The sequence below is a fragment of the Pipra filicauda genome, unplaced genomic scaffold, assembly GCF_003945595.2.
Source record: "Pipra filicauda isolate LSUMZ 115617 unplaced genomic scaffold, ASM394559v2 scaffold246_size1145428_pilon, whole genome shotgun sequence".
NCBI lineage: Eukaryota > Metazoa > Chordata > Aves > Passeriformes > Pipridae > Pipra > Pipra filicauda.
This window is the reverse complement of record NW_024104361.1, coordinates 952,979-978,265: the sequence shown is the minus strand read 5'-3', so window position 1 is coordinate 978,265 and position 25,287 is coordinate 952,979. Positions and strand designations below refer to the sequence as shown.

Sequence of the window (25,287 nt, the reverse complement as noted above, 5' to 3'; positions counted from 1 at the left end):
ATGGGAAACGGCAACGAAGGAGCACGATTCCTCTGTCGTAACGAGGGAAGAAAGGGACCCTCAATATGAGAATCAGCAAGCTTCGTTTATTGATCATTGCTAACAGCTTAATATATGCTTTATAATTAGTTCATACATATTGCAAAGGCTAAGCTCATTATTGGCTCTGCTTAAACGTTGATCTCATCCTTTACTCCTTAACATCGTTGACACTTAGATGTTAATTCTGTCTCTCACTCCCTTCCTTTGTTGACACAGGTGGTTCTCAGTTGCTTTTTGTTTTGCTAATCACAACGACCTGTTTACCAGCCAACTAGCAGGCACAAAGACACTGTAGCTCTGCTATCTCAGATTTTCTCACGGCCTAGGCAAGCCGTGTTCTATAGCCAATTCCCTACATTCCTCCTTCACTTTAAACCAAGGAAATGGGGATTTTTCTTTTTTAGAAGATTCTTCAATATATAACACTACTCATTTCTTAATTCTAAAACTCAAAGCTAGATCCTCACGAAACTGTGCTTTTGGCCAGTTACAGCCTCACCCCCAGTTTTCCATATTTCCTCAATTCCGGAGCATGAGAAGGAAGGCTGTGCAGAGCCATGGGACAGTACTTAAGACTACTGAACACATTTAGAAAGCTTTTGGTATACGAGCAAGACAACACATTCAAAACCAAAAAAAAACCCCAAAAACTCAACAAACACCACCCCACCCCTCCAAACCAACTTACGATGAAGCAGTAAGGCAATTCCTGCAGGCTTTCAGAATTCAGGACCTGATGGTGGATGCAAAACAGCTTGTAATCAACAACATACACAGCCTCTAGTGGCCCTGTTAAATGTTTTCCAGGATAAATTTAAAGGATTATGGGAATTTTAGATACAGATGCCCTGCATAGAGAATTTAATTCATTTACTCAAAACTTTATGTAAAATATGAGTGCTATGCTCTATACCCCAAAGTAAATGCAGGCATAGTGCTTAAGTACCCCTTATCTGAAAATAACTATTAATTGTCACCAAACATTCCAATGCAATTACAACCATGATGCCCATCAGTTGTTTAATTTCATTTTCACTCACAGCTGCGAAGCAACAAATGAAAGGACAAGGAGAAAAATCAAGTCAGCCCCAAAACCCTTAAGCTGCAGTTTTCACGACTTTCAATCAAACATTAAAGAGAACCTGCAGGTTTGATCCTTCTGGAGGAAAACTGCCATTTTCTACGTGTTCATTGAGCCCTGACTTGTCTCAAATTTATGATTATTTTTCCCTGTGTCCCAATTAGAGGGATGGCTTTGTCTTCTCCAATACTCTTTTCATTCAGAGAAGTACCTCCTACAAGGAGAGAGGGGTTTTGTTCAAAAAACAAGTTATGTACTGGGGGCTTTATGGTGTACAGATTTTTTTTTTTAATTTTATAGAGATGACTCTTGTATACAAGCAGGTATTCCCAACAAAAAATGGCAATGGATGCTGTCACAAAAATATGATGGTAAAGCAAACCTGGGAAATCCAATGGAAATACCCATTATAGAGTGCACAAAAAAGAGGAGAAAGACAGAGAGAGAGAAAGAGAAAGAGAGAAAGAGAAAGAAAGAGAGAAAGAGAGAGAGAAAGAGAGAGAAAGAGAGAAAGAGAGAAAGAGAGAAAGAGAGAGAGAAAGAGAGAAAGAGAGAAAGAGAGAGAAAGAGAGAAAGAGAAAGAAAGAGAGAAAGAGAGAAAGAGAGAAAGAGAGAAAGAGAGAGAGAAAGAGAGAAAGAGAGAAAGAGAGAAAGAGAGAAAGAGAGAAAGAGAGAGAAAGAGAGAAAGAGAGAGAGAGAGAGAGAAAGAGAGAGAGAAAAAGAGAAAAGAGAAAAAGAGAAAAAGAGAAAAAGAGGGAGAGAAAGAGGGACAGAAAGAGGGAGAGAGGGTGCATGTATATTCAGGAAAGCTTTTTCTCAACAATCTTCCTGTATTAAAAAGAAACCAATTATACTTGCAAGTCACTTGCAGAAAATTTTAATAATTTGCCAAATATACAGCTATTAGAATGACCCCAAATATCACTTCTTAAGTTACAAAAGTTGGTAGATAGCATAGTACAATGTTCTATAAAATAAACACAGGTAATACTAACAATACCTCCTATGGTCCAAGAATGGCAGAAAACAGCAAATGAAATTACAAACATATACAGATTAGAGAAGATTGAGGGTGGCTTTAGACACTTGAATCAAAGAAACTGAGACCAGACTAGACTAGATACATTCATCCATCAAGCATGTAGAATTTTAAGAGTTTAAAAACAATTAACAACACAGCATCAGGTGCAGTTTCACATGCTTTCATCTACTTTCCAGTACAGTTCCCAGAGGATTAAAGTGCCTTTGTGCACTCTAGTTTCATTTAGAATCAGATGTGACACACATTGTATTTGGAAGCTACTTCATAGGTCACTTTCTAAAAAAAAAATAAAGTAACTGAACCAATGTCCAGAATTCAAACTAAGGCGGTTTTGAAATACCTTTGTTCTGACCATCTGCTACTAAATATCATGTAACAAACTCCAAATCCACAGGGCCCACATCCACTAAATGAGACCAGAGTAAAAGATACTTACTCAAACATGTTTTCTGCTGTACAACCTTTAGCTTTGTTAATTTTCCCCTTTCAAACACATTTGCCCTCTGGATGATAATCTTCTTCTGCAGCATCCATTGCACACTGCTGTGAACGTGAAGGATAGGCAGGATTTGGCCTGTGGCTATGGAGATGAAAGCACTTGCCAGATCACATCCTACTGTAACCCAAGCAATATGCACAGCATATCCTCCCTGCAAGACACCTGCTCAGTCCTCCTTAGGAACTCTCCCCATTCCCCGCTCCAAAGCTCAACACTACCTGCAGGAAGGGAAGGAAAACTCCATGCAGTTCCACTGTCACTCACCTTGCCCTCAAAATGTCCTCTTCAAACCCCAGGTAAAGATGTTTCGAAGCATCCCCACCAGCATCCACTCCCACCTCCCACTGTCATCTCCCACCAGCACCCACTCCTCCTCTTTCAGAGGAGTGGGCATTCACGCAGTATCTGAGGCATTTCAACGGTGTTTTGAAATATCGGCACTTTAAGAGCAGTTATGGGGCACAAGCTCTTCAGGAAATAAGAATTTCCATTAAAATATTCCACCCTGATGCTACAGAAGGTAGAAGGGCAAGGGCAAAGAAGGCACTCAGGAGGAAAGCTCACTTGAGGAAAAAAAAAAAAAAAACCAGAAGAAATGAGGAGGGATGAACAGGTATTCATAACTTTAAACAGCAGATGTGGATGCTTCCTACATTTGACAGTTCTTCACATCATGAAGAGAGCAAGTAATTCCAATGATTTTAGGTTCAGGCTGTCAACACCCCTGCACACCTGACATGGCCAGCGTAGGTGATGCCTTCCCTTCACCGCTGCTGCTGTTACACCTGAAAAGGCCCATTTTAAACTCTGCACAATCAGGAGCTCTATGCAGGGGAGGAAGTTTTACAGGGTCTCTAGGTGTGTAACATATTAACATTACTTAAAATATCATGTGCACTGAAATATTTCAAGAACATATGCACTCTGTTAATCAAATTACTGGAAATTAGTGATTTCCTAATCTACTGAGTACTTTAAAAGTTCTCCATAAAATTGTGAGGTTGTGGAAAAGAACGCTGGCTATGCATTACAGTAGGAAAAAAACCAGTACAAGTTTCATGAGAATCACAACTACAAGCAAAGTCTCCAGTTTAGTTCATAAAACAAATTGATTAAAATATTTTAAACATTTCATAGCGATATAATAAATTCCAATGTAATTTCTGCAACAAATTTCACCCAAATCCAAAAATACCATATATGTATATACTTTTTTATAAAACTTTATACAAATCAAGCTCTCCTTAAGTAAGCCTATACACACTTCTCATGTCACCTAGGTAGAAAGGCTTCAAAAGCATATATTCTCAGAGTCCAAGAGTGACAATGCTGCATGAGTCTTCCCTTTTGACAGTCAGCTTTGCCAAACCCAAGTCTTATTGCTTAAAATCAAATGACAGGTTTCCTCAGCATCCCCAGCACCCAGCTACACCACACCAGTCTAGGGCAGGGACCAACCCTCCATTTTATGGGACAGAAATACCTACAAGCCTTGTTACCATTCCCATGAAGATTTCCACAGAACAGTTGCCTGTCCTGTACACTTCAGCCAGAGAACAAAAGGGAGATTGATGGCAGTATACCAGCTCAGTGACCAGTGTCTCCCTCTTCATCTTCTGATTAATTCCATATTCTGTTGAATGATTTCTGTGAATACATCTCCAACTGTAACTGAAAACAATCGGATCAGATACAAGACACCAGAGCCACCAAGTCTAAAATGTGCAACAACAATGTCAATATAAGGGCTTTGCAGGCTTAAGACTCACAGCTGGTACTATGCTCCAACACCTCTACTGTAAGCTTTATTTACAGAACTTCCAACAAAAAAATACTATTGTCTCTCAAGCTACATTTTAAATTAACAGAAATACATTCATAATAACTACCGGTACAAACACCATGATAAAATTATTTTTTTATTCAAAATATTCTGACAGGTTGACAATATTCCAGGTGCATTACAAACACTGCCATAGCCAACAAAACAATCCATAATTAAAGAGCATTCAAACACTGAGGAAGTATATCTTAAAGCAGAGACAGGACAGTGCGTGATACCAAGAGCATACAGATAATTTTCTAATAACTGACTTCTTTGAGGCAAATGTCTGATTTCTCTGGCACAAAATGGATTAAAATCCAGAAGAGATGAATTACTGAGGACAAAAATTATGATGTTGCCCATATTTTCTATAAAACCTTGTAAATTTATCATACAAGGCCACTTAAGCCTGGAGTACTCTAGTGTTATGGAACAGAACAACGAAATCATAACAGAGAAATCAGCGTCAAAGCAAACAAACCCACAAACTCTTTCTAGAATATGGCTTAAATTAATTCACAGAGATTTGGAAATACACTATAACTATATGGTGCAAGAGAAATACCAGGTAGAAAAAAAAAAGTCCCTTTCTTTCTTGTACTTTCCCCTCAGCCTTCACCATAATTCACATGAAATTGTCAACAAAATGATACTGCCCCTCCTCTGCACACCTCAAAAACAGCACCTTGTAGAGGTGGGACTCTGTGCTGGTGGTGGGGGAGAGATGCCAAGCTGGGGGGGCTGAGATTTAGAGTGGAGTTCCAGGGAGGGTAATAAAAGCCAGTCAGCGTTAACGGCCAAGGCTGAACACTGGGGTCCTCAGCTCCAGAGCCCAGCCTGCCCTTGGCCCCTTGTGCTTGGGGATGGATCACAGTGCCCCCCTGCCCCTGAGTGTCACCTCGGGGATGGCCACGTGCCACGGGCGGGCAGCGTGCCCAGCAGCTCCTGCGCGACTGGGAATCCTGCGCGACTGGGAATCCTGCTTCTTGTTGCAGAGCACTGCAGGCACAAATTGGCTGCAGAGAACCTGGTCTCTGCAACAGAAGCTGGTGGATGGAGAGGAGTTGGCTCTGGCCAAGGTAACTGTGTGGCATGCTTTAGTCCTGGCTGGCACCAATGTGGGGTCAGTGACACTTTACCTGCCTTGCTCAGGTGGCTGTGCTGCTCCTGTATCACACCTCTATGAGCTGCAAGAGCCCTGGTGACTGGAATGAGTTTGACTACAAGACCCTGGTAATCCCTCTGGGGTTCCCTCCCTTGGGGTGCAGCAGGAGCAGCGGTGGCTTTCAGGGGGTGCTCTGAGACCTGCCCTCCTATTCTGGGTCCCCTTAAAAGACAGTGTGGAGTGGGTACTGCAGTGCTCACCGGTGTTTTTGGTCTGTCAAAGGCTTGTGGCAGCGAGTGTGGGCACCAGCATGGGTAGGCAAGGGAGCTGCCTGCTGCCCCAAGTCTGCTGTGGTTGCTTCCTGTGAGCTGCAGCAGAGCTGCTGACCCCATGGCTCCTCTGACACAGGCTGAGCTGGCATCAATCCTCAAATTTGTGCTAGACAATGAGGAGAGCCTGAATGAGAACCTAGAGCCATTTCTGCTGACGAAAGGTGAGTGCTGGGCCCTGGCTGCCCATGCTGTGGCATGCACAGGCCAAGCCTTGTGCAGGCAGGGTGGGCATTGTGTGTTTTTCTTCTCACTGGCACCTGGCACACCGGCATCTTACGAGCAGCAGGTGTCTGCTGTGGTGATGTCCAAGTGGCAGCTTGAAGTGGGACAAAACCAGGCCATAACCTTTCAGATATTGCAGTGCTGGCATATTCCTGTACAGCTCCCACACTTCAAAAACATTGTTACTAATAGTTGGTTTCATTCTTGAACGCTCTGGCCAAAATGAGCTCTGAAGTTAAAACAATGTAGTTCTACACACAGTAATACCCTGTTTCTTCAATCAACCCAAGTTCTCAGATAAAATTTCAGCTTTATTTAAAACAGCATATCTGCTTGAAAAACTATGTGTTTCTTTCTCATATAGATCACAGGTGTGAAATGAAGAACTTGCCGAGACATGTACACAGCTGAGTGCACACTGCAGAACGTTGTACAGAGAGAGCAGCAAGGTCACAGGGTCACGGTAAGCCCACGTGGAAAAGACATACGTTTCCAAGGACCATTCTAAAACATTTTCATCCCGGGGCTTTGCTTTAAGCATTAAAATCTTGCTCTACAGATGGCAAGGCTCGGCCGTTTCCACTTTTCAAACGGCTCACTGTATACACACGGCAGCACAGCATACGGAAGAGACACAACCAAAAATGCTTTGGATACATCATCCTGACCTCAAGTATTCCATAAAACAGCTCGATTTTTTTTTTCCCATGAAGAAGAAAGAAACGGGACAACTTTCAAATCGCGCAGCTTGCCTGTGTGTCATTAGAAGAAACCAGTGGCAGCTGTAGCCCAGGGTGGGAGAGCCCCAGCTCCACTAGCACAAGTGGTGGCACAGCTGGTGGCTCAGCTGGTGGCTCCAGGGCCCAACGATCTCCACAGGAGAGTCCTTTGCCTGTACTGCTCATGGCTCCAATCCGTGCTCCCCAGCAGCAGAGGCGTGAAATGCCTGTTGCAAAAACGCAAGCGGCCGGTGGCCAGCAGAGATCTCTGTAGGCTTACTGAGAACGCTCTGTTCCTCTACTCCATTAGTTTGCTTTTTGAAGCAATGTTTTTGGAGAAGGGCCATGAGAACAACAGAGTGAGGCATTTCCCTTAATCACAGCATCAGACACTCCGTTAACAGACTGACTTAATCTTCTAAACCAAATTACTTGCTGGAACATTTTGCATTTGCATACTTTTGCTCTCTCTTAGGAACTAGCAGTTTCTCTAGAAATTGTGCAGTTTAAGCCTGTTATGGTATTTTACTCCAGCATTTTCTTAGCACCTCAACACAAATTACGTGGTTGATCATCAGTGGTGAACATTGGCTACAGACACCCACAGTGGGGGAAGAAAAGGCCCCCGTGAGAGCTGAAAGAACAGCAATATCTTCCCGTGACACGGAAAAGCACTTTTCGATGCTTCAAGCAAGACTGCTGACTCAGCATGGGATTTCTCTCCAAGCAGGGTTACTCCAGTTATTCAAATACAGTAAACACAAAGGCAGTGCTGAGGACATCGATCCTGCACCTACCTTACAGCTTTCAGTCTATTTTCTAAACATTTGTTAATGGAGATGCGGCTCAGTGTCAAGGCTAAGTGGGCAAATGTCATCTATGCTAAAGTCATTATAGGAACTAACATAACCCTTGCTTCTGGTTGTCCTTGGATTTAAGACAACCACATACACTTCATTCTATTCATTTACCTATCCTGCTTTATATCTCAAGTATCTTCATCCTTTCACACTCCCTAATTAACTATCAATTATTTTCCTGAGTGAAATTATAAAAAGTTAAACCCTTCTACCAAAAGTACAAAGACAAATAAAATATAGAACAATACAAACCCAGTATACAGCATTACAAGTGCAGAAATTCTTCATGTTGTTGCTCTTTTATCATTGGCCCCGATAAAAAACATAGCAAAGAATTTAGTTATCCAAAATACTTTGAAGTACTGTGATTAGATTTTTCAGACCATAAATGTAGCCCTCATCCTTTGCGTTGCTAGGAAACACGTGAGCAAAATCGATCATTCGGACTTCAACGTTTGCACTTTCCTTGGTCTCTGCTGGCATGTGATAGAAAACTTTTTCCAGTTGGGGTAGAACGTTTCCGTTCAGGTGCTCCTGTGCAATGCACGTGCTGCTTTTCCACACGTTGTCTTGCTCCAAGTTTTCAACCTTTAGTGAGAGCTGACTGTGGTGCCTCTTCGAGCATGACTTTTTGTGAAGTGCATAAAATTTGGACAAGCCTTTACTTACAGAGGCTTCAATTTTTCCATTCTCTGTAGAATTTATAACGTGAATATTATTATTACACTCCAAAACATCTCCACCTGATAACAGGCCTTTGGGCATTCCTCTCTTCTCCACCAAGGTGACATCACTCAACCGCACAGTTGTTGCCTGACACGAACCTTCATAGACAAAAAGCAACGAGCTTGCATAAAAGTTGAGTTGCGTCTGGCCCTCAAACCACTCCAAAATCTTTTCAATCTTCTGAATGCTGGCAGCTACCACGTCTTTTCTCAAGCAGTACCCACTGTGGAAAAACTTTGAGATGCCTGCAAGAAATAAGATACATTTTGGGATTGTTTTCACCTCCGAAAGGAAAACAAACAATCTTCACAGTTCTTATTTGAAGGAACAGACAGCACTCAGGTAGTTTCCTTTCAGGCAATTATTAACTAAACCTAAAGTGGACCAAGGAATTCTGATACCGTCAGTCACCTCACCTGCTGTATACTATTACTTACAATCTAAGCCCAAGCAGTAGAACTAAATGTATCAAGCAAACAGTAAAAGAACGTGGTTCCTGCTCCCCAGGTAATTTAGTAAGTGCCTGGACAGTTTTGGGCAAATGTTAAATCCATTAAATTTTCCACAGATAAACAAGTCTCAAGCAGCTTGTTATCATGAGTGTGTTGGTGTGTGCACCCTTCTGTCCTTTGCTGGGGGACAGATAAACAGGTGTCAAGTAATAAGTAGTTTGCATTAATTATCACCAAACAGCCATATGGTGGCAGCATTTTTATTTATGGTTAATGCAGAGCAACATGTGGACTGACTTCCACTGAGAAGGTCCCTTGAACTGAAAGATTCACTGGTAGCAGCTTTCTAATATAAAAGACACTTAGATATTCACAGAAGACAACTAGAGATAAAAAAAAAATATATTATAAAAGCATTTAATACTTTTAAAAGGTTTCTATTTCATTATAGTTTCAAAGCTGCAAAAAAACCTGAATTCTACAACTATCACCTCCTTATTAGTAGTAAAAGAGACGTGAGGAGGAAATTCCTATAGTCTGCACTACTGTTACAGCCAACTGCACTCTTAATTTCAGATTGACAGGTAGCTCAAATTACACAGGGAACAGCTTAAGACCCACCTGGCATGAGGACAAAAAAGGACTTCTAAAATGGGAACACAAGGACTACTTTTTTCATACAGTTCTATAAGTAAGTAAATAAATGAAAAATATCCAAGTGCACTGAATTCTGACATCTGAATTCCCTTACCGTCCTTTACTGTTTCCTTGGTCAAGCTCCTTCCATAGTGTTGGTTTTGTGTCTCGTAGCTGTCTGAAGAGACATGGTACACCTGAAAGAGGCAAGGAGGAGGCCCCATAGGTATTTTGAAACATCAGTATTTCTGCAGAGCAAGAGAGACTCACAGACAGGCCACAAAACCCTGGGCACCGTTTACCCCTCGCAGTTTTTAAGTTTCTTGCAGTGGCCAGCACTGCCCTCTAGTGCTCTCCAAAACCCTCTCTACAGCCCTTGGGCTCCAAGCTACAGCAATGTAACCATCACAGGGAACTGTTTTATATGGCCCCTGCCTTCCAAATCAAAGATGAGACCTGAATCTATCACGCTCCCACACGTGTTACTGTGGATGTTAAATCAGTAAGACACAACAAGCAAAAATTTCAACGCAATTATTTTGAGTTCTTAGAACTATAAAACTATTAGCACAAGAGCGAAACAGAATTACCACCAAGGCCCAGCTTGCAAAACCCATCCAAAATTGTAATTGTCAGCACAAATGAGGTCGCATTGAATAAATGACAGCAGCTGAGCAAAAGCTGGGTTCCAGCCTTGACAGCAGTACATCAACTCTCATCTGAAAGGGAGGCAACTCACACAGGTACAGTTTTGTCCATATTGTACAAGCTTAAGAACTTAATTCAAAAATGTTTTATGTGTAGACAAGTTTTCTCTCTAACTGAAATTATTTCCATAGCAGAAACATGCCAGGCAGATAGGCCCAAGTATAATTTGTTTATGAGAGTGTAGACAATTCTTATTTGCCAAAATAATGGTGTTACCAAGCAGGCAGTTTTCTCTGGCAGGAACTTCATGCTTGGCACTTGTTCAGACCACCCAACTCCATGGCACCCATCCCGGCCACACCATTCCCTTCACCCCCCATAAAGAGAGGATCCCATGGAAAGCAAGTCAGGGCACACTGGTGAAGTGCCTGCTCCTGATCCCTCCCTTTGGGGGCTTGTCCTTGCTGTAGCCAACAAGTGAAGTCCAGGACAGTGAAACAGCAGCACGAAGAAAGGAGTGGTACAGGAACAATAAAGAAAGAAAACAGAATTCCCTGTTTTCATTGCAGCCCTTCACCTCAAAACCTCTCTCCCCATCCCAACCACAACAAATCCATTAATACACAGGTCCCCACCTCCTGCTTTGCAAAATAGCTGGGAAGAACTCTCAATAGCTCAAACAGCTCTTATTTTGACAAAAGGACAGAAGCAATTAAATTCAAAGTCCCCAAAGAACTTAAATCATAGTTTGTGGAAACTGATTTAAGTCACCAACCATGAAGCAAAGGGTCAGTAAATAATTCTGGTTATTCTAAAGAAATAAGAGCTGTAAGCCTGAATGTTTAAACTCACTCGGTAGCAGAGACACTTCCCACTGCTATGATCCCTATTTTCAGTGTTATGATATTTGGAGAAACTGAGGCCTCGATGTGTATGAACTGCAGAAAGCCATGAGATGCAGAAAGCAGAGATGAATTATTCTAAAACTGCATTTGACCAATGTGATTTTGGGTTCACAAAATCATTAATTTTTCTCCACTTAGGTTTTTCTGGTTTTTTTTCCAAAGCACATGAAAGAAGTACAGCATACTACACAGGAACTCAAAGATTACTTATGTTAACACTTCAGATACCAAAGTAACTTTCAGAAACATATGAGGAGTTTCAAAAACCTTTTAAAGAGCTACAAGTCAAAGGCAGTTAAATAAAAAATGAAGAAAAAAAATATTGTTTAGAAAGAGAATAAAGAGTCTGATGACAACATCTAAGTTCTCACTAGCTGTTTCCTGAGATTAAAATGAGTAAAATGAGATTAAACATTTTCATGTAGTCAGCCCAGAGGCAGCTTCCCACAGACATCAGCACTGCAGCAGTTCCTGACCAAATCATCTTGTTTACCAGGACCAGAACTTTATCTCTTCCCGTAGGAGCTACAGTTTTTGCGACATGGGCACTAGCTCAAAAATGCTGATTAAGATCTGCAAACTCATTTTGTTTTCCAGAGGAATGCTGAAGCAGTACCTCAGCCCCCGGGCTTCTGAGCTGGGTTTCCCAAGAAGTCACCCCACCTCTCCTCAAAATTTGCACAAAACCATTCCCCCAAATGTCTTTCTATATAGTTTACAAACACCCAGGCAGATGTGCATGTTTGGCACTAACAGTGCATTTTTAACTATACAAAATGGTCAGTGATAAAGTGCCGTGTCCCACACCCACACCACAAGTATTTATTTATGTATGTATTTAACTGCCTTATGCACTCAGAACACCCTCAGTCACCAGCAGGCTTGGCTGCAGACAGTGGTGTTAAAGGACAACGGATCTGGGGAATCACAAAAGTGTTCTCCATGTCAGCTAAAGAGCTGTCTCTTAACACCGCCTCGAGCCTTTGCTCAACTGCAGGGAAGAGTCTAGAAGAAACATTTCTGGAAAACCTCACTCAAATACAGATACATTAAAACCCCATTCTGAAAGCAAGGGAACAGAAACCCAAGCTCAAACAGAAATAATCTCTCACCAGTTCTTGCTCCACCCTCACCTGCCCCTCGAACACAAGGAGCAGCAGACTAATATCAACTTCCTATTAGACAGACCTCTTGCTTCACTGTGCTTTTGTTCACGCTGTCACCACTGCTAATCTGCTTTACTAACCCTTCCCAAAATGATATTTGTCTTTGAATCAAGCTTTTTCTGTATCCCTGTTGTTGCCGCTGTCTGTACCAGCCCATTTCTGTCAGAACGACGATAAGTCAGATCCTTACCAACAGCTAAGAAATTATTAGACAGGAAAATCTCATTTCTTATCCATATGCCACAGCTTGTTATGTGTTTGCTCTCTATTCACAGGGAGGCTCATTGCAGAGTGCAAGACAAAGAAAACTCTATGAGCTGCAAAACGCTGCCTCCTGCTTCATCAGTCATTTTTATATATTCTTAGTATGCGAGATCAGAGCTGTTCTGGCTGACAATGTGAAGGCTCCTCCTTGTGCCTACAAGCAGCTCCCACTGCACAAACAGCTCTGGAATCCAGTATGTTAACAGGTTCAGGATTTCAACTGGCAGTAGCAGTGACTCTGTATGGGCAGCACATCAAAAAACCCAGACCATTACCTGTTGAGGGAAATTATCTTTGGATGTTCTTAACCTGCACTTGGCTTTTGTTTCCCTGTGAGGTGTTGGATCATTGCTGCTTGCATGCCCACACAGCTTATTATACCCTTTTTTCAGTTACAAGTAGTTCATCTGATGTTCCTGGACTGATGAAAACCTTGAGTTAAAATAAAAAGTTGGTCCAGTGAGGTCTTTAAAAAAGGCACAACCCTCGCGAGGTCTCAGCAGAGATACACAGTTTGGAAACCTTGTGACTTCAGCTTTAGGATATTAAACTGAGGAAAATAGGTATCAAATGTCATGTAATGTTAATTATGATAATTCAGTACCAACTTCCATGGTGAGGCAGAAAAATATACACACTGTTCAAAACACTTAACTGTGGCAACTCCCTGACTTTCAGAAAGTACAATTTAAATACACATTAAGAGTATTGTTTCCTGTTTGGGGGAGATACTGCTAGCACAAATAAAAACCTCTATTCAGTAACTCGCAGAGCTGTTTCACATCTGCAAAAAATATCTACTAACCCACATTACTGAAAGTCAGGAAAATAACCCCAACCTGTTTTGAGCAGGCTTGTACAGCACTCCAGAGGGCACCTGCAGGAGTGAAGGCCAACTCAATGGCACACATGGCATGGACCTGTGTGCACTGTTGACATTCCCATGCACCAGCTGGTGCCCGGGAAGCAGCTTCCTGCAGAGCTCCTGACGTCCACCCCAACAGCAGCCTGGGATCTGCTGTCCTAAGCAAGGACACGGAGATTAGAGATCCGTGCTCTGATGCCATGGCATCCAGCCCTTCACTGGGCACCCACAGAGCTGCCCACCCCTCAGGTTTTTTCCATAAATACACCTAACAGTCACCCCTATGTTACACACGTACAGGTAGGAGGGAGCGAATGTTCAGACATTACACAGAGGTTTCTGTTTACAACAAAGCACCTCTACACTCCTGACTGGCACCTGAATGTCAGTCCCCAGCCTGCTGCCAAAACTGGAGCCAAGCTGAAAGCAAGAGGTAAGCAGGCTTACCCAGGCACATCTGCAGGGGGCACCTCCAGCACCAGGCCCAGACCCACGTACACCCCTGGCCACCCTCTGCCTGTACCTCTGCCTGTCCAAATATCAATACACAGGTTTCCTTCACGCCTGAGTGACCCCAGGTTCTCTGCAGGCCCCATAAACCTGCCACAGTGAAAGATCTGAACAGAGCTCCAACAAGCCTTGTTTTTTTTCTTTTCCGAAAACGGAAGTAAAGCAAGGATTTAAAGAAAAAATAACAAAAGGAAAATTTTTTTAAAAAAATACATTCTCTTATTTGATATCTCTGCTTTACAGTAATGTTGTCAACTATCACTGTTGCTGAGAGCATGCCCAGCTATCCAAAATTATTTATTTAAACAACACCTCCCATAATTTTGACTTTTGTTTTTTTGAACTTATGTTGTTGTTGCTAGACCACACATGACGAAAGTACACACATCCCATCCCTGATTGCTGCTGCCTTGAAAATTCAGCACAGGAAGGATGCATCCCTGCTCCCCTGTTTCCAAGACTATGCTTAGACAATAATCTGCCCATTCTGACATGTCTTTCATCATCTCAATGGCAATCAGTACCAAGAGGAAAAAATATATCCTTATAAAAAATACAAGATACCAAGTCCTTGTGTTAAACCACATAACAAAATCAGAGTGCTTCAAAGACTAAGTGTACCCCCAAATGCTCTGACAGTCAATATAACATTTTAGTGAAGTCCTTACATAAATAAGTTGTAGAATTGAAATTATGTCGAAATTTATTCAGTGAAAAAGCAGACTAACAATCTCCTAAATAAAAGAAACAACGACGCTGCAGTTCAATCATGAACCATCTTAAAAATAGCTTAATACAGAATTTTGGACTCCCAGAACTTCCATGAAGCATCTCATTAGAATACACTTCTTTCATGCGTCCTTTTCATTTAATAAAAAAATATCTGCTCTGGGGTTTGGAGGCGTTTTTTTCAGAGCTTTTGGCTAGTTTCTTTCAATTGCTATGGGTTTTTTGAGGTTTGTTGGTTGGGGGGTGGTTTGTTTGTTTGGCTTTTAGTTTTCGGTTTGCTTTGTCTTCCCGTTTTCTTAAACATCAAAGCTTGAATTAGACTTAAAAATGTAAAAAACCTAGTTCTGGTAATTTTTGACTGTGGAAGAATCTGAACACTAGATTTGGTATTTAGTATCTTTGTTACTCCTCCCTTCCTAAATCTTGCTATTCACAGATCAGAGCTTATGAAACTTGCCACAATACTAGAAAGAGTTCATGAAGAACTCATAAAGCAGACTCAGCTAGAGTCAGTTTGAAAACACCCTGCAGAAACATGTGCTGTAGATTAGGAAATTCACTTCTAAAACCAGCTTTGATTATTAAACTTTACTGCCTGCATGTTCATAGGTACAAACAATAGGGGTCAAGGATGGGTCATACTGCTTCAAAAAAGTGTTTCGGAAATATTATGGAATAGATTGCAATCAGGATCTTCTGGAAAAAAAGAAAACCTGCAGAAACTGGGAACTGTGGATTCCAAATGGACTGCGAATCTGAAATGAGAGCACAGCCCACACATTCTGCTTCTGCTCAACAGCATGCAGAATGCTCTGTATTTAACACTGCCCGTGCTGTGAAGAGATTTCTTATCTATATGTGTGTCTACTACTGAAACCATATTACAATTTGTGGTTTTGCTATTGCATCCAACTTATATTTAAACTCTCACTACTGCAATAACAAAACATGTCCAATCTCACAGAATCTCAGAATGGTCTGGTTTTGAAGGGACCTTAAAGACAATCCAGTTCCAATCCCCTGCCACGGGCAGGGACACCTTCCACCAGACCAGGCTGCCCTGTCCAACCTGGCCTTGGACATTTTCAGGGATGGGGCATCTGTTAAAGAAAGGAACCTCTCCACTAAACATGGGATTGTGGTTTTAGCCAATGTTATTTCAGTAACTTTATTTTCTAAATGCATTTCCATACATTTATTCTGTCTATGCAGTGTGTAAGAATAGCAGTTTAGCATGTCAAATGCCAGAACTGTGTACTATGTACTATGCTGTGCCAGACAGGAGACTCACTTTTTAAGGGCAAACCATACATATTTGATATATGAACAGATGATTGCTTATTTACCAGTGCATCAAAAAAAGCTGTATCAATAGCTTTTGAGACAAAAATACACTCTAAAAGTAAGTTTTGGGGTAAAACCCCCACCTGTAACACTTTTTGTTGTTTTTATCTCTTTATGACAACTTAGAGCACAGTTGCTCTAGAAAAACCATAGCTACATTCTGTTTCTCCCAGCCCTCTCTTTCCTGCCCTTCTAAAATAGAAACTTATGAGGCAAGCCCCTTCCATGTTAAAAATAACACTGAATGGACTAATTCCTGAATCATGTTACACCATGTTTTGTCCAGCAAACATGAGCAAACTTCATCCACCATGTGAGCTGTTCTGGGCAGTACATATCCATTCAGGAAAATGTTTTATAGTATGGCCAGAATCTTGCAAAAATAAAGCAAGCAGACAGGCCATAATCAAGAGGCAGAGAAACTGCCTTGTGAATTCAGACTTTGCCGAGTGTTGCATGAGGGGAGGAGGAACCTTTTCAATTCTCTTTGGAAAACAACTTCCAACATGCAATTTGGTGCCAGAGGCACAAAACCAAATCTCATCTAGTTAAACACTGGATGGAAAAATGCACTGCTTGGGGGAGTCATCAGTACACATCCAATCTGAATTAGGGGACTGAAAAAATTTCTGCAACAGGACAAAGATAAAAACAACTGACATGTTAGAAACAATAGTCACAAGCCTACCACGGAAGCAATCAATCATTTCTTTTGCACTGTCACAAAACAAAGGACATGAAGTACATTGTTTTACACATGAGATAAGAAAGGTTATGTAATGACACAAATCAAATCCAAAGCTATAATCTCTAACCTTCCTTTTCCATCCTAACTGTTTGGCTGTTTTTTGAGTCGACTCCCACGTTCTTGCTCACAGGCTTACATAATTACTACACATGACCACTATAATTTATAGCTGTAGCAGCTTATCTCAAGGCAGAGTTAAGGCTGGGAGCTTAGGCAATTCCACACAAAACATTACAGAGATATCAGAAATAGCTCAAACAATGGTGCAATCTGGTTGCTATTGAACAGCAAGGAGGAAGCTTATCAAAGTCTTCAGCCATTTATGCATCTTGATGCAGAGCTTTAGGACCCCTGGCTTTGTGTATGTGAGAAGGAAGACAAAAATCTCACATCAAAAAGAAAATTACTTCTGCACCAATCACAGTAGAAAAAAATACTTTTGGATTGCATCAGGAACTCAGTACTGACATCAACACGTCTGTTACTAAGCCACAAATGTTCTGTACAGCTTTTCTGTACAATGAAGTTTTAAAGTAGCCAATACACAAACACTGAATCTTAGTATTTCTAAGAGTAATTAAGAATTAGTGCAGACATCTGCAGGGCCTCATCCATGCCCAGCTAACCTTTCCTCACAGCTGTTCCTTGAGTGTGTAAGCATCAAAAGAGGTTTCCTCCTGATGGAAAGCTTTTTAAAATGTAGAACATAAGCAGCTGTTTATAGCTACATGCATCACCTCTGAGAGCTTACTTACTCTTCCCTAAATAGAAAAAATATGTAAAAAATATATTTATGAAAGAACATCAAGATGAAAAATGTGGAGAGGATACAGCTCATTATTAAATTATTAGAATGACTGGTTCAGTATGTAAACCTCTGATATAAGCCTAAAAGAAAAAAAAAACAAAACCACAAAAAAACCCTTGATAATTTTAAATACCTGCTGTGGTAGTGAAGTATTAATTGCAACTATATTCAGTTTTAAATACCCAGCCCCTCTCTTGTACACATATACAGTGCCCAGGCTGCAAATAGCTTCCTGTAAGGGACCCGGCCAAGTTAAACACTTGTTGGGAACCAGGGCAGTGTTTTGGAACAGATTTCACACAACAGTTAATACCAGTACTCCCAACACATTCAGATAATGCTTCATTTACGTAAAACACAGGAGGACTGTCCTTTGCTAGGAAAACCAGCCCCTGTACCTGGTGCAGAACAAGATGCCTGAGCACAAGCTGAAACTGAAGACAAAACAAGTTCTTACCCTCATGCCGAGCACCAAAAAGCCAATCTCTTCCATCAGCGGGTACTTGCTGACCTGCTGCTGTATCTTCTCCACCGAAGCATAGGGATCATAACTTTTCTGACCTATTTTTACATCCATTATGCAAGGCTTATTAAACTTACGGGTCACGTCTTCCAGTTTTAGATACGTATCTGTCAAAAAAACCAAAACTTTTGTAAACAATGGGTCAGAGCAAAATAATTGCACAGCTTTAGCCAAGCTCCTTTGGAGGAAGCTGAACAGTTTAAGACTTAACATCATTTAAGTTTTTTAAGAGTCGAATTTGTCTCCAAACACTGACACCCACAAATTCTGTTCGTATGAAATTCTAAATGCTTTATTGTTTAGAAAATTGTATACAATTAACTTATGCTAACCTAGCATTTAAATTCAAATTATTGCCCGGATAAAAATCAGTGAGTAGCTTTTATTAGTTCAGTAACATATCTCAAAGAGCTTTACTAAGCACATTCAAATGCAGGTTACTGCAGGGATGGTTTTGCAATGCAGACAGTGTTTACTGTCATTTTAAAAACCAAGTGAACATTTAGTCCTACCCTTCAGGGGCTGAAGTGCAGCTCATTTTGCTTCTTTTTATCCCACTCCCATCTGTACTCATTTCTCATGGTACATCTTTTGGGGAGAAAACTCTTCAAATCCTTTAAATGAATGCCTTTCTGACAGTCCCTTTGGGAGGGTGGCTGGACCAAAAAACCCCAAAAGTACTTGGAGTGCCTGAAGATTTAAAGGGGTATCTAAAACCTCATGAAAATGGCTTATGCTTTCCTCCAGGGCAGGTAAGAGGCTATTACCAGCATGACCCCCAGCACTGACTGTCAGAACACAAGGAAATGAACTTCAGTAACTCCCTGGTTCGACTCTGCTTGGGAGATGCCTGCACCCATCTCCAGCCCTTGCCAGGACACCAGGACATGGCATGCACCAAGACAATACACAGCCTGAACACAGGTCTCATTCTTTATATCTGCTTCTTCAAATCCACCTGTCACCAAGCACAAACTTAAAGTCTGGTTTTCTTTCTAGTACAGTCTATTCCGTGCATGTATTTATTTGACTTAATGTAGCCCAAATACATAAACATTGCATTATTCCCCATTCCTGCAGCATGATCTAAAATGAAATTGCCAAAGAAAGCAAAACCAGTTCAAATTTAAAAAGAGCAAAGGCACAAAGTGTTTTGTTGGAAAGCTGTACAGACAGGTAACAAAACCAGTCGGGGTCAAGACAAAGTGAACAAGCAACGTTTCATTTCCCCTAATAAGAAGAAACACTTTCTTAAGAAAAAGAAATTACACGGACTTTTATTACTTTAAGGCCTATGGAGAGCTTCAATTTTTACACCATCATGATCACCATCATGAAATGTCCCAATTTACACCATCATGAAATGTTCCAATTTCCCAAAGTGTGTATTTATCGATCTGAAATAGGTTTAATTTAAGCCTTAGATGCCTGCTTTATGTATGAATGGAACCAGGCATCTTGTCAAGGGAAAGTCATTCTCAGGAAAACCTGTCAAATCAATACACTATTTAAAAAAAAGAATCCGCTTTTCTACTAACTCACTGTATCAGCTTTCAATTTGCATTGGGCTGCAGGATCTACAGCAAAAGGAGTTTCATTTTAGACTAGCTCACCCACTAACGACAACTGCAGAATACATCCAAGCTTAAATAACTTGTAGTTAATTTTGAGGAGCCCCAGGCAGCAAACATGCTTGGTATTTGCTCAGTGAATATCCCCAAGGAAGAAGCAGGACAAATACTCTCCACACCAGGCAGTGTATTCTGTATCAGGCAGGTGCCACTTTTACTACTTGCCGTTGTCATACAGAGGGGTCTAATTCAGTCAGATATCAGCAAGGCTTTTGTGGGACTTTGGGGAACCACCACCAAAACCTGGGGAGTCCATAAAACCTGTTAGCTACCTGTTATTAAAAACTGTAAAAATCTGTCATCCTTCACACCAATCCTTTTCGCATACTACAGAAATCACCGAAAATGACAGATTTGTGTCACCATTCTAAAACTAAATGAAGTTCAAATATTTTCAGTACTTAGCTCTCAAAAAGCACAGAGCCACAGGTTTGCCATGGGAGGTGAAGAAAGACAGTAAACACAAAAATATCTTAAAAAAGGGCTGCAGTCCTTCACCACCAACCCCAAAATGCTTTGGATCGTGTTGTGAGCACTCTGGACTCAAAACTGTTACAAATACGAAATTATACAAATTGCAAGTTACCACAAATGATACAAATGATTTAGATAAAATGTTTTCATCAGCTCTAAAATATAACCATATAGATAGTAGTGTAAAACATCTATTTCCATGAGCACCCATGGGTATCTGCTGTCCACTACTCCACTGGTCTAATTCCCTCTTTTTAACCATACAGTGCCAACGTTCAGCACCTCTCAAATATTTAAAAGTCCTAAATATCTGTCACCCCTTAGTTCCCTATTCATTTCAGATTTGTTAAACTAGACCTCCTAAAAATGTAACAATAGCTATTTTTAAAAAATCAAGCATTAAAATAACTCCATAGCTAATACTAACCCTGGGAAATACTAATTATTTGGCAAAGCCTGTGAATTATCCAGAAATTACTCATCTCTCTCACACTTTTTGGAATTATTTAAGTCCTTCTCATTAGGTAACTGCTAGCTCAGAATTAGGACTTTTACATTTGTTCAATACACATCTCTGCTCACACAAAGCTGTCTGGCCTTGTGGGCAGAGCAATGCCACCCCGGATAAAGCATCATAACGAGTTATTTTTCCCTCATCACAGCTTCAGAAAAACAGATCAAGTGTTTACACTGGTTTGTTGGCAATATTTTGGTGCTTAGTTGCACTGTATTCAACAGCCTAATGAAACAGCTCCCAAACCCACAGTATCAGAACACACAACACTCTCACTTCCAGCAGTGACCACTGTGGTATCTCCAAGCACCAAGACCAAGGCAAACGAAGTAAAGCTTCAGGTATCACTGCTCTACCTTTTCAAGTCACTGGGAGTCTCTGAGGCTCTGACCCTAAGTGTCCTTCTCAAGGGCATCACTGAGTCTGAACCTGAGCCCAAGTAACTAGGGTGCTCTCTTCCTCTTCTTGTTTTGTTAAACAACAACCTGCAGATTTTTCAAGCAATTAATTAATTAATTTCTAAATTATTACATAGTGCCCTGCTAACCCAGTGTACTTCTGGAAGTCATGCATTCGCCATCTAAATTCAGATGAAATTAAAAAACCTCAAAGAGAGAAGAATTCGTAACGATTTCTGTATCTTGCTTTGCTAGCAGTAGTCCTGACCATACATTATGAGGATTTAAATAAATCATTCATCACAGACTCGCCCTGTCACGGGTGACAGCGGGTCTGTCGGCACCTTGGCACATACTGACGAAGCAATAGATGTTGACCAGATCAAAGTATACCCCTGAGATGGACTGAAAAGAGAGGACTGAAAATGGAGGCCCTGATCCTGACAACATACTGATGCATCCTGAAGAAGCTGTCCCGTGGGAACAGAGAACACTGTCTCATGAGAACAGGAGCACTGTCTCATGAGAACAAGGACCTGTTTTGAACGAGAGTGGTTGGGAAAAACATCAACATGAGAGAAAAATAAGAGCAGGTGCTCGGGACTGTTGTGGGAAAGAACTGGGCTGTTTTGAGAAAGAGCAAAGTTGTTGTGAGAAAGTAGAGTTTAGAAAATGCACCTATTAGCTGTAAGAATTCTGGTGTGAAAGTTTGAACTGTCCTATCCATGTGCATTACGTGTGTTCAAAAACTGTACTTAAGGGGCTGCGCAGCAGCCCCGCTGTCCCTGCTTTTTTCTTGGAATAAACTTTGCTGGAACCTTTTTTCGTGTCGCTTTGGCCGTTCCGACATTATCAGCGACATCGCCCTGCCCACTTCTATTCACTAGTGGTAGGAAGATGTGCCTTGACATATTATTTACATATTTTATTACAGTTCCAAAGGAGACAAACCAAAAGACCACCAAAACATGCCAGTGTATTCAGTACACACTGCAGACAGAAGTGACAAAATCACTTCAGGCATCTGATTCCTTTTCATAACTTAGAAGACATCTCTCAAAACATAGAAATAAGCAGAGAAAAGCCTCAACTGCCCACAATAACAAATGAAGAAAGATTTGAAACTGGGTTATACTTATCTACCCTATTCTTAAGTTAGGCAACCAAATTAGACAATGGTATGAAGTGAGCAGCAGTAGAGTCACTTAAAAAAAATATAAATAAAAGCATGGGCAACAAGTAAGTAGCCAAACCCAAAAAACTCGGCAGCAGATGGCTCCTACATCTTTATAACTACTTTTCCACTTCTTTGTGAATAAACTCCAAAAGCCCACAATGCCAGAGAAGATAAAGTTCAAATCCAGTCAATTTTAGATGAGCTTAAGGAGACAGAATCTCACCCACCTCTACCTCCATTTCCTTTGCAGTAGCACTGGGTATGTGATTTCAGCAGAACAGGACAGTGTTTTTACGAATTGTATTGATACTGGGAGTTCATCTTTTCCATCATACTTTTTACATTTTCATTTACATTTCATACATTTCACTCTTTTTAGATAGCTATTTAATCCACTTAGCTACCTTTTCAGCATAGAAGACTGACAGTTCTTCCTAAATATTTCTGTAAGGAAACAAATTCCTTGTGTTCTTCACCTTACCCACTGCAGTTCCTGCTTACTTGTCACATGGAAACTCACATGAGAGAGGGTCACAAATCAAGTTCAGAGTGGTCCTAAATTAAGTTTTGTTTTTTCAGAAGTCACCTATGTCCCTATTAGCAACAACAGGGAATTACTGGGTTCATGGCTCAGAGGTTGTACGGAGCTGTGTCCCCAGAGCCTGTAGAACAGCGATTGCCAATGGAAAGGTCAGGCTTCCAATGTCAGGACTGCAAAAAACCTACAAATATATCCTTAATCTACAATTAAGAACGAGATACACATGCATTCTGCTAAGCTTCATCATCTCCAGCATCTGTGATTTCTATCAAGACTACACAAAGCTCATTAATACTACAGATAACAGAGTTGGCAGTGCAGTGTTTTGGTTGAACCACTGCCATAGCTTTCTATGAAGAGGGCTCCTGTTAGTGCACAGTCTTTCCAAGAAGAAAAACAAACAAAATCAAAAGTTACTCTTCCTTTAAGCCATTATTCCTATGTCTGGATGACTGGTGGAGACCTGCCAAAATTCAGTCCCATGGTGCAGAGTGCTAGTGAATTCCCAAAGCAAATGAGGGTTGTGTTGAATTACTATATCTTGGCTAGATTTTTATTTTTATTTTTACATCTTAAGATCACACTGCAAATAGAAAAAAACTATTTGCAGTTGGAAGGGGATGGATATTAAGTGGGCCCCATGACACACAGAACACTGTGAGGGAAGGAAAAATATAGCTCTGGTAGAGTTATTTGAGTTAGTGCCAAACAGGAAAGCATGAAAGCAAATCTGAGCCAAGAAAGTGGCAGTATTACCACAATCTTCCTTGGATTTCTTCTTGCAGAGATTAGGCCATGTCTTTGGACTCTGTCTCACTACTGTCTTTGGAAAACAAGTCTATCAAGTGACAGCATAAGCAAAAGAAGACGGAGTTATTTTAAAGGAGTACAGCATCTAGTTTTGGTGCCCATGTATTTCAATAGACTCGACAGCATCCCTTTGCTTCGGTATGTTCCAGAAGCTCTATCTCCCCAGTGTGAATAAGAAAAGTCCCCAGAAGAAAAGCTAGTTTCTGTTTTAAATACAACAATAATACCTATTTTCCCTTGAAGAGACAATCTTCCAGTTGCTCTACCAAAATACCTTTTTCTTCCTGACTCCCAATGTTAGACGAACACAAAATTTAAGACGCCAGATCTTTGTTCCGTTCAAACCAATGACAGAGGATGACAAGTGGAGCTCACCAGCATGGTACCTGCTGGAATAACTGTTTTGTGTGAAAAGGCATGATGATGATGGGATCCAACCTCTGGAGATCCAGCAGCAGATTCCAGTTTGAATGCTTCCATTTCAGCCCCAGCCTATCCGCCTTTCCTTCCTTCCACACCCACAAGGTGCCTGCCTCTTGCTCTGATGGCCTGACTGGACATAGCCATGAAACCAGCCCACTCCTCCAACACAACACAAACCAAACCAGCAGCTCTGAGGCAACATGAATCAGGCCCAGCTACTCAGGAAACCTTTGGTGTACAAACAGCCGTGCCCCATCTTCCCTGGGAGGAAGACCCCAAAGACCTAATCCAGCCCCAGGACTGCAAACTGAAACCAGCTGTCAGAGGGAACATTAGTGGGTTACAAAACAAGACCAATAAAAAAAACCTACGGAGCTCACAACTGCCAAAGATCAGTCTCCAGAAAATATTTCCAGAACGCATGGATTAACAGATAAAATTAGAACAGTACCATTTGGTGCAGTAGGTGGTGACCAGACACCGAAGTATTTTGGCAGATATTTCCGCAGCTCCAGAAGAATGCTGTCACAACAGTCAGGGTCATAAACCTGAAATAAATTAGGGAGGGTTGGAAAGATCATCACTTTAAAAACATTCATTTTATACTTCCGATTGCCCCATAGTTATACTTTCTTACAGTCTTTGTTTTCATAAGTTTAAGATTTCTACTGTACATTTAAAAAACATACAAGATAAGGATGATAATTATCACAGTCCAACATAAAGAAGTAGCATCCTTTCTTTCAAATTTTGAAGTGGAAAAGATACATCAACTCCAAGAATAATTTATGGCTTAACTTGAATAAAAATCTAAACTATAATTGTTAACTTCAAAGCCAATTTAGTGAAAAGGGTGTTCTCGCATCCTGGATGTGAGACTGTATAGGATTACTGCATTGTATCATATATCCAAAGCTTTTTAAATTATATCAGGTAAAGTACATAGGCTCAGACTAGATAGTATTTTCTTGTCTCCTCCAAAACAATTCATGCTGTAGCTACATCACACAGATTATACACAATTCGAATATATTTCTTTTCATTTAACGCTTTCAACATTTTTTTTAACTTCTGTAGGAAAAACACGAACAGTTTGGAAATAGCAGCTGGTTTATATTCCTGAAGGAACAATTCTTTGCAGAGTGAAAACAAAGCCTATGGAATCACATGACTGTCGCCAGTTTGTGGTTTCAAAACCATTCCCTTGCCCAGATTCACTCCCACCCCACCCAAAGATGTAGTTGCAGACATAGGGGATTGCCTATAGG

The 25,287-nt window shown here is 41.0% G+C and overlaps 1 protein-coding gene across 2 annotated transcripts in view; it reads right to left on the bottom strand.

Moving 5' to 3' along the window:
• Window positions 1-1,984: 1,984 nt before the first annotated feature.
• The window catches only part of IPMK (inositol polyphosphate multikinase), a 43,231-nt gene continuing 19,928 nt past the window's right edge, over window positions 1,985-25,287 (bottom strand). For both annotated transcript variants that reach the window (XM_027720932.2, XM_039381899.1), the window contains exons 3-6: window positions 24,471-24,567; window positions 17,986-18,158; window positions 9,657-9,738; window positions 1,985-8,698 (exon numbers count right to left, since the gene is read on the bottom strand). In XM_027720932.2, coding sequence (XP_027576733.1) covers window positions 8,064-8,698; window positions 9,657-9,738; window positions 17,986-18,158; window positions 24,471-24,567 — 987 coding nt within the window. In that variant the 3' untranslated portion in view covers window positions 1,985-8,063. The remainder of the gene's footprint in view (window positions 8,699-9,656; window positions 9,739-17,985; window positions 18,159-24,470; window positions 24,568-25,287) is intronic.